The sequence below is a fragment of the Engraulis encrasicolus genome, chromosome 8, assembly GCF_034702125.1.
Source record: "Engraulis encrasicolus isolate BLACKSEA-1 chromosome 8, IST_EnEncr_1.0, whole genome shotgun sequence".
NCBI lineage: Eukaryota > Metazoa > Chordata > Actinopteri > Clupeiformes > Engraulidae > Engraulis > Engraulis encrasicolus.
The window spans coordinates 30,514,054-30,524,362 of record NC_085864.1 but is presented as its reverse complement, the minus strand read 5'-3'; the positions used below and the strand labels follow the sequence as shown (position 1 = coordinate 30,524,362).

General features: G+C 43.8%; 1 protein-coding gene across 1 annotated transcript in view; it reads left to right on the top strand.

Annotated features, from left to right (window-relative positions):
• The window catches only part of rhbdd1 (rhomboid domain containing 1), a 33,168-nt gene extending 23,149 nt beyond the window's left edge, over positions 1-10,019 (top strand). The window contains exons 3-7 of the mRNA XM_063204419.1: positions 2,916-3,048; positions 4,971-5,059; positions 6,481-6,534; positions 7,067-7,420; positions 9,018-10,019. Coding sequence (XP_063060489.1) covers positions 2,916-3,048; positions 4,971-5,059; positions 6,481-6,534; positions 7,067-7,420; positions 9,018-9,175 — 788 coding nt within the window. The 3' untranslated portion in view covers positions 9,176-10,019. The remainder of the gene's footprint in view (positions 1-2,915; positions 3,049-4,970; positions 5,060-6,480; positions 6,535-7,066; positions 7,421-9,017) is intronic.
• Positions 10,020-10,309: the final 290 nt, after the last annotated feature.

Here is a 10,309-nt window from a genome sequence, read left to right as displayed (position 1 = left end):
ATATGTTTTTTTCCCTCTGTGGCAATGAATTGAAATATACGTACATGTCCATTCATTACTAATAATCCAAAGGCGTTTAATGGGTTAACCAAGATTGTCTGAATGTCTAATAACATACTAACTTGTTCAGTTCAATTAATTGTAATTATATGCTAGATCTAGAGAGCTACGTAGAATGGTTTGAAACTATGGAACTCAGCTGTGTTAACTGAACTAGGGAATTGAGGAATGAGGGCCAAAACATACCAAGACGGAACGGAACGGTCCCGGGACGAGGGCGGTCTTTCTGCTTAGTTTTGGTCGGCGTGTTTTTCTCTGCCTTTCACACTGACGGCGTCGGCGTGCGCGGCCAGTCCTATTCAAAAACCTCCCCACAGCCAAAGCTAGCATGCTACTTTGCCATTCATTTGAATGAGACACCGCCGGTCGTCGGCGTGAAAAATACGCTTGAGTTCTATTTTCCAAATGCAGCGCGGCGCGGAGTCGGCTCCCGCGCCGCTGACGCTCGACTACCGCCGGTTGGTGTGTAAGGACAGATATGTTTCAATGTATTTTCACCGACGCCGGTAAAAAACGTGGCCGTTCCACGACGCTTTACCGCCTTGGTGTGTAAGACCCCTGAGCCTGTTTCCCTCCCAAAATAAGATGGAGTGTTACTTTGACACAGCTTAAGTGCTTGTCTCCATCGTTGACATCATTAGGCCATCCCCCAGTCACAGTAAAATAGCTACGGGGGTGTTTTCATCATCAGTAACGCATGAGTTGATCTGACACACAAGGGTCATGACCAGAAATCAGTCAAAGTCAAATGCCTTTGGTGCGAGTGAACAAAAGGAAAGGGTTGATCTCTGGTCAAGTCACCATGATGGGAAGAGAGTAGTAGAGTGGAGAAGACGCGCTCACACTATCGCTTAAATATTGTAACAGTTCTTAACTAGGTGCTGAATCCCACATAAAACATAAATGAATGAAGGAAGCGAAGGACAGCACTCGAATTCGTGGGCGAATAAGCAAAGAAAAAATCTGAGGAGTGCTGTCATTCGCTTCCTTCATTCAAGAGAGTAGTGGAGACCAACAGTGTAGGGTAGCTGGTTTATAGAGGCGGATTTTAGTGTGTTATTAATCATTACCTCTGATCAATTCAAGGAGAAATAAAAAGAGGACAACAGACCTATGTATATTGGGTGGAAATCTTTTTTTTTCAAATCAGCCAACGTGTGGTTTAAAAATCTAGCATCAGCGTTAGTTCTGGTCAGTTCCTAATCTGCAAATGGGTGGCATGTGTGTATTTTACTTTTTGATATTAGGAGGGCATTGGCAGGCTTGTGAAGAGGTCAAGGGAGCATTGTGCAGCCTTATCATGAGGCCAAAGTGGGGGAGAACAACTGACCTAAGCCGTCCTCCATCCACAGTTCAGAAGTTCATGAACATGTAGTGACATGTTGGGGCTGAGAAGGCTCCTTCCTATTCTTATTTCTGAAGCCACAGCTTAAAGTGATACTGTCCCATTTTTGGAAATAAGCTGATTTTACACCTCTCCTTGGGTTAAATGGTTGAGTTTTACCTTTCCCCTGTACTTCCTGTCGTTCACTGAGTATGGCAGTGTAAATGTTGTCTTTTGAGTCAATTAACATTGAGTCCTATGAGACCAGCTGGCGGCTAACTGTAATCTAAGCTGGCTAAGCTGTGGTCAGACAGCCAGTGTAAAAACGAATGGGCTGGGATGAGATGAGATCACACCCCATGATTCAAATAACACAAAGGCAGGGCCAGGGCCCAGAGGGCTGGCGCATGTCCTGTGCATTACGTAAAACATTGCAATATATGCTATTGTATTATTACACTGACTTGATTCCAAACGACTTATAGTTATTTAGATACAGGATATTGATAACAGTCCCTGAAGCAATGTGGGTTCAGATGCCTTACTCAAGGACGCTTAAGCCATGAAAGTTACAGGAATCGACCCTGCAACGGTCAATCCCAAAACATTCAGCTACAGTGCATGCATGTTTGCATACTGTACATATTGGCCTACTTTATCTAATATTGCAAGTGTTGTCATGCAAGCTGCAGTAAGTAGTTTACTCCATAATAAGGCAAAGTGCAGTAACTACATATTTTGCCAAAATTGAGTTTCGACTGAAAATTGTCTTCATTGCACATCCTTTATCTTGTGACCAAGCCTTTTGTGGCCCAAATGTTTCCAGTTTTAGAGTTATTGTGTGTGAATTTCCAACCAAATACCCTAGGCCAATGTTTCCCAACCAGGGGTACGTGTACCACTAGGGGTACGCGAGCACATTACAGGGGGTACTTGGAAAGATGTTATTATCATAACAAATGTATGGAGCAGTCACATCAGGACATAGAAAGTGATATAGAACATGATTTAGGGCAGGGGTGCTCAACTGGCGGACCCAGGTCCGGATGCGGACCCAAACGCAATGTCATCCGGACCAAGACAAAATCCATCTGTATTTAATATGTATAAATTATACATGAGATTTCACTGCCATGCGATCTGTATTTCTGCGAAGCCAGTCTTATGACAAATAAAAGTATCATCACTATGACAACTCAGTGAGTGAGCAAGAGGCCAGTGCGGCCAGCGAGTGAGGCTATTTTCTGCATCGGTCCGTAGCGACTTTTTTGGACCCTGGAAACATACGAAATTTGGCGAGTGGACCTTTTCAGTTTCTAGTTGAGCACCCCTGATTTAGGGGGTACTCATGGCACAACTAAGAGGTTTAGGGGGTACGCGAGACAAAAAAGGTTGTGAAACACTGCCCTAGGCTTTGAAGGCATGTTCTGAGTTTCAATGTTAGCATCGTTACTTGTAGGGCAGAATAGCTGGATGCTTGTCTGAAATGGTTGGTGTGAAGATGGTGTTGGTGTGCTCTGCTGTGTTGCAGGGGTGCTGTTCGGCCTGAAGGTGGTGAATAACGACATCCACCCGGGGGGCACCACCAATGTCATGGGCATCCCCGTGGCCAACAGACACGCCTGCTGGGTGGAGCTGGTCATCATACACATCCTGAACCCTGGGTGAGACGCACACACGCACACGCACGCGCACGCGCATGCACACACACACACGCACGCTCAGTCAGCTCACTCACTCACTCACTCACTCACTCACTCACTCACTCACTCACTCACTCACTCACTCACTCACTCACTCACTCACTCACTCCCTCACTCAAGTCGCGCCTTTGAGACTCAAAGAGCCTTTGAGAACCGAATGCAAATCGATGCAAACTGGAAAATACTCGTTTTTTTCTCCGCAAACCATGACCACAACGTGAACATCAGCAGGTTCAACCAGGTAACACACAGACACGTACGAAAAAATGCAGACCCCGCTATATATGCACATTGTTCACAGGTAAGCACTTCAGTTCCTAACGTAACTGGTGCGGGAACGGACACTGACACCGTTCTGGTTTGGCTGAAAACAGTGTCACTCACTCACTCACTCACTCACTCACTCACTCACTCACTCACTCACTCACTCACTCACTCACTCACTCACTCACTCACTCACTCACTCACTCCTTTATAATTTAGTAAGCAAACAGACAAAGGATATTTCACATAGAGAGCACAAGTACAGCATTCATGTGCTATTTAGTTGTTTTGTTGTATGTGTATGTGTTGTAGGTGTGTTGTTTTGGCAACCAGCAAGGATGTACATCTCGCACGAGCAGCAGGCAACGCATGCAAACCAATCATGCATGTGTAAAAGCTCACACATCTGGAACCAAGAGTTTACAAGCAGACACCCAGCACCTTGGGGTTAGAGACTGCACCCTTACTTCATGTAGTGTTTCTCAACGGGGGCACTACAGCCCCTTAGGGGGCGTTGAGGAAACTTAGGTGGGCGTTGAGAAGGATACAGCTTCCTGGGGTCAGAGCTTAGTTCCCATTGGGGGGCATTATACAATTTGATTTTTCAATACTAAGCGGGGCGTTGGCAGGCTTATGACGAGGTCAAGGGGGCATTAGGAGGCTTATGATGATATCAAGGGGGCGTTTGTGCAAAAAAAAGGTTGAGGACCACTGATGTAGCAAATGCAAAAAGACGAGAGGTGAAGGGAAGAACAGAACAGAACAGGACAGGACAGGAAAGGAGAAGAAGCGCAGGAGAGGAAGGTTAAGAGACGGAGGAGAAGAAACAGAGTGGAAAAAAGGAAGGCAGAGGAAATAAGAGGGAGAGATGAGACATGGGAGAGGGAGGGAGGAAGGGAGGACGGGAGGGAGGGCAGGGAAGAACATTCTCTCCACTCTGTAATTACTGCCGTGTGCGTGCGTGCGTGCGCATACGTGTGTGTGTGCGTGCGTGCGTGCGCATACGTGTTTGTGTGTGTGTGCGTGCTTGTGTGTTTGTGTGTGCGTGTTTGTGTGTTTGTGCGTATGCATATGTTTGTGTGTGTGTGTGTCTGTGTGTGAGAATAGGTGTGTGTGTGTGTGTTTGCGTGCATGTGTGTGCGTGTGTGCGCATGTGTGTGTGTGTATGTGTGTGTGTGTGTGTGTGGTAATTACAGTACCCTTCAGCTGGGAGCTAGAGTTGTGCTTGTGCGCATCTGTTACGATGCATAATTACAGTGTGCTGTGTGTTTTGCATGGAGAGAGAAGAGGAGAGAAGGGAGAGAGAGCTGCACATTCTCAACACAGGCACACTGCTGTCTCTTCTCTTTTCTTCTCTTCTCTTCTCTTCTCTTCTCTTCTCTTCTCTTCTCTTCTCTTCTCTTCTCTTCTCTTCTCTTCTCTTCTCTTCTCTTCTCTTCTCTTCTCTTCTCTCTTTCTCTCCTCTCCTCTCCTCTCCTCTCCTCTTCTCTTCTCTCTTTCTCTCCTCTCCTCTCCTCTCCTCTTCTTTTGTTTTCTTTTCTTTTCTTTTCTTCTCTCGTCTCGTCTCCTCACCCCTTTTCTTTTCTCTTCTCTTCTCTTTTCTTTTGTGTTGTCTTCAGGACCTCCTTCGTAGGCCACCTTGCAGGAATCCTGGTGGGCCTTCTCTACACCAAGGGGCCACTCAAGAACATCATGACAATATGTGCAGGTACCAACACGTGCAGTGTGTGTGTGTGTGTGTGTGTGTGTGTGTGTGTGTGTGTGTGTGTGTGTGTGTGTGTGTGTGTGTGTGTGTGTGTGTGTGTGTGTGTGTGTGTGTGTGTGTGTGTGTGTGTGTGTGTGTGTGTGTGTGTTTGAGAGAGAGAGAGAGAGAGAGGAGTGAAAGAGAGCGAGAGTAAAGTGTGTGTGTGTGTGTGTGTGTGTGTGTGTTTGTGTGTGTGTGCGTGCGTGCGTGCGTGCGTACGTGTGTGTGTGTGTGCCCTTTGATGTACAGATGCTCTGGTGGGAATGTACATTTTGAGGTTAGCATCCGTGCCGAGAGAGAGAGAGAGAGAGAGAGAGAGAGAGAGAGAGAGAGAGAGAGAGAGAGAGAGAGAGAGAGAGAGAGAGAGAGAGAGAGAGAGTGGGAAAGACAGAACACCCATGTGCATGGTGATGTTTGCGTTTGAGGCTTTGCACCTCATCACACCATCAGTAACATGTCTACTAGGGGTGGGCGATATGGCAATCACAACTTTTTAACAAAAAATCGATTCCAATTTTTTATCACGCTCTTCCATCAAAATAATAAAAACAACAACAAAAAAGCAGGCATTTTATATACTTAATATTTGTAATTAGCGATTAATTACAGGTACATGTAAACACACTGATGACACTCAAAAAGTGCACAATTGGAACAACAATACTAAGTAAGCAGACATCACTCTGACACTGATAGTAAACATCCTCACTGCAAGATGATCTATACGATTTCTCCACTCGAGACGATCTCACGATTCACGATTTAGTATTGTCATATTGCCCACCCCTAATGTATACCATTCAGAGATAAAGAAAATCCAGCTGTGTAGCTGGCATACCGGTACATAGACTCACATACAGGGGTTGTACAAAATAACTGAGACACCTGTCATTTTAGCTTCCTCTTGCATCCACAGTTAACCCTGTTGGATGTGGTTCATCCTTCTAGGTGGTATGCAGACATTACCTTGGATACCGTGGCTCTTGATACATCACAAAGACTTGCTGTCTCGGTCAAAGATGTAATAATTACACGTGCACCAAGAATTTCCCCTTTTTGAACTCTGATATGTCACCCACAATGTTGTGTCTATTGCAAAACTGTGCTCTTACCCAGCTAATTGAACCTTCACACTTCACTTTACTAGTGCAATGTGCCATTAATGACGATTTGCCAACAGGCTGGTCCACTTGAGCCATGAAACATCCCACAGTAAAATGACAGGTGTCTCAGTTATTTTGTCCAACCCCTGTAGACAGATGCAGTATATGGTCCACTTTTCACTATACCTGAGTTCTAAAAAGGCACTGTTTGTTTAGTGGACTAAAACAAAAACATTAAATTTGTGATTTCATGGCTTGTGATTTTTTTTTTTTTTGATTTAGGAATGGTGGAAAGTGGATTTTATCTTCGTCCGGCTACGTACTACAATTCCTCAGGTGTGTATCCTCAGGTTCACATTGCCGATGCTTGATTATTATTTTGAAAATAGCACACACAGAACACTTTTAAAGCCACACAGACGTCTATTTTCTGTTATTTATTTTTTCAGTGCAGTAAGATTAACGTTTTGACATGCGTCTTCATCAGAGTCCTCCGTGTGGCACCAGATTCTTTTTACTTATTATTTAGTCCTGTTCTGGTTGCTCCGGATTGTCAATTTAGAAGTGCGGAGTGCTTCACTTTTAACACTTTTAATGCTTTTGCATCTTTATGAATGTAAACACTGGTGGAGACCCTTTGTAATTTTGAGTGGAAAAAGCAATACAACTCTAGACGTGCGTACGTTAGCTTAATTCAGAAAAAATGTCATTAGAAGCATTTCACATTTCTTTTAATGTGTTAGTGGAAAGGTAACCCAAGCTCTAATCATTGAATTAGGTTAATTCAGGTGAATTGAGAAATTAACCATTAAAACCAACCATTACATTTTGTGTGTGCGTGTGCGTGTGCGTGTGCGTGTGCGTGTAGGAGCCAGCGGAAGACGAAACCCTAATCCTGCCAATGACTCCACTCGGCCTCCTAATGCATCTGGCCACCGAGCCTCCTATCCCTCCTATCCCTCACGCAACAACACATATCCCTCAAACACACCGAGTTACTCCAACACATACAGCAACTCTCATACAAACCCTCCTAATGGGAACACGGGTACAGGTGGTTCCAGTGCCCCCAGTGCCCCCAGTAACCCCAGTGCCCCCACTGCCCCCAGTGCCCCCACTGCCCCCAGTGCCCCGCCGTATGAGCAGCACCCCTACACAGCAGGCCTGTCAGAGGCGGAGCAGTACCAGGAAGCCATCAGAGCCAGCTTCAGCAGCAGCCCAGGTCAGTGCAGTGCCAACCACGGAGGACACACACACACACATACACATACGGATGCATATTCACACACACACACACACACACACACACACACACACACACACACACACACACACACACACACACACACACACACACACACACACACACACACACACACACAAATGCACATTCATGCACATTCATGCACACGCACGCACATATACAAATTAACACACACGCACACACAAACACACACTCATGAATGCACATCCACACACAGACACAGACACACACACACACACACACACACACACACACACACACACACACACACACACACACACACACACACACACACACACACACACACACACACACACACACACACACACTCACTCAACACATTCACTGGCACAGCAAACCTACAGTGCACTAAACAAATGGTGACCTCTCTGCAATGCTCTCTTAGAGAGTTGTTGTTCTCTGCTGTGCTTTTGGCTCCATCTAGTGGAAGCTCCGCAGCCTGTGTAACTGTGTATGTACCTGTTTTGTCACTTTGGACAAAAGTGTCTGCTAACTGTTACGAAAACCAGGCACGGGGTCAAGCATTGGTGTCAGTTTTAACTCTTATGCACTTTACTTGGAAATATGCTACTACTACTACTGTTACTATTAGTGTTGAGTGTTCTACTCTCAACACTATTGTGTTGCCTTTTTAACAATGACAATAAACTCTTGAATCTTGGTTACATGCATGTGGATATTTTTAAATGGGGATATTTTTTCATCTGTTAACGTGTAAACACGACATTTGTATAAATATAAAAACTCCATTGTGACAGGTGCGTTTTAGCCCCCTAAATGAGAACATTTTAAAACTGGAAGTTTGAATTGCACGTTCTCAAACTCTGTTTATGTTTAGGCCTAAATAAGAGGCCAAAATCAATGTGTTTTCAAAAAGATCCTTATACATGTAAACAGCTTCATATATTTTTTAAAACCGTTTGGGAATGTGTAATACACGTGTGTGATATACGTACGGAATGTGCAGGGCCCTAAATTAACTTTTTTCATTCCCAGCCAAAATTGCTTGTAGATGTTAATCTCACTAGTAGGGATGCAAATTATCGATTAATTCATTAATCATTAGTTGATAGCCTTAACTACTAAATCTAAAATTTTTAATTAAATATTGAGATAAAATACCACATTTAAATGAATTCTATTTCAATTCTTTAATCCAAAGGTGATTTCATATTATTCCCACTATTCACACCCCTCTTCACACACACACTCTTCACATACCCATTTCACCTGGGATTCTTGTCAGTTGAGTTGTCGATTAATTGTGATTAATGTTTTTTAATCGATTAACGCGTTGATCGATTAAAGTCGATTAATCAATCGTTTGCATCCCTACTGTGCCAAACACACACTCACGAATGGGTCAAAGCTTATAAGTTGGTCTTTTCTACCAGCCAAACTGAAATTTCACCAGCATTTGGCCAGTTGGCTGGTGTAAATTTAGAGCCCTGCGTACGTGTAAACAACTTCTCAGTGTGATTGTATGTACGTGTGTATTGAATTGATTGTACCGTGTTCTGTCTGTGTCCATCAGGAGGCTCCTCCCAGTCCCAGTCCAGGCCTGAGGATGGCCTCCACGTCCCTCCAGAACCCACGTTAGACTTAGACGAGATCCGCAGACGCCGGCTGCAGCGGTTTGCCAAAGAAAGTGCCAAAGGAAGTGCCAAACTTCCACGACGTACGAAAAAGTAATGGGGGGTGGGGGACTCTGTGGACGTGCACTACGTACGAAAAGTAATGGGGATGGGCGGGGGGCGGGTGACTGAACTCTGTGGAACAGTTGCACTACGTACGAATAGTAAAGATGAGTCACTAGTGAAGGGCTCTGAACTTCAATATGACTTCTTGACTTATGACTGTATTATAAGGGCTGCAACTACAGAGACACACTACAGTATAGGAACCGGCCTGGTGTTGTCCTTAAGATAATCTGTTAAATCATTTCTTTGCATACTTTTATGTTTTTGCTCATGTGTCATCAAGGCGTTTGTATCATTGTTTTTTTGTTTTTTTTAGAGATTGCCTGTATATGAGGTAAGACGTCTTAACATTTTCAGCTATCAAATCTTCAACTCTGCACTACAAGCTTACCTTTCAGGGATTTTGCACTGCCTTGTTTTGTACACAATGTCTTAAGTTTAAAATAGAGTGGAGACACAGACAGATGCTGGTATGGCCACATAACCTTCTTTGGCCCCAATTATGCAGTTTGTAAAAGAACACTAGCGTGCCAGCCAGCAGTTTTGTACATTTTGTTTTAGTTATTTATTTTATACCACAGTGAGATACATTGTTTGAAATTGAAAATGGAAAAAAGTGATATGTTTACTGATAGGAAGTGTGGGTTATTGGATAGAGAAATGAAAATTGTGCACCTAAGGTTTTTTTGAATGTGAAATGACAATGTTAAATCAGTGAATATTCTGTAGGTTTTGTCCCTGAATGCCATTTATTTTTATGATCACCAAAGCTTTGCCTGAATTATAATACGCACAATATATTTTTGTATAGTGTAAATAAATTACTTTTGCTCTCACACAGTTATTGAAGTCCTTGCTTTGAAATAGATGAGTGATAGTGATGAGTAATGATGTGTTTTGCATCCTCTCATACTAGTCTGTTATGATCAAGTTGCTGCTACTACTCTACCTGATATCAAATGCAAAGCATGCTGATTGACTGTGTGTTGTGTCGTAAGAAACACTCATAGGTAAAATAACTACTTTTATTACACCAATAGAAAGGTGTAGAGAGGTGGAGAGCATTACAGGAGTGTGGCTTCACTCTAAGCACTGTACTTCTACTCTAGCCTGGTCCTGACCATCC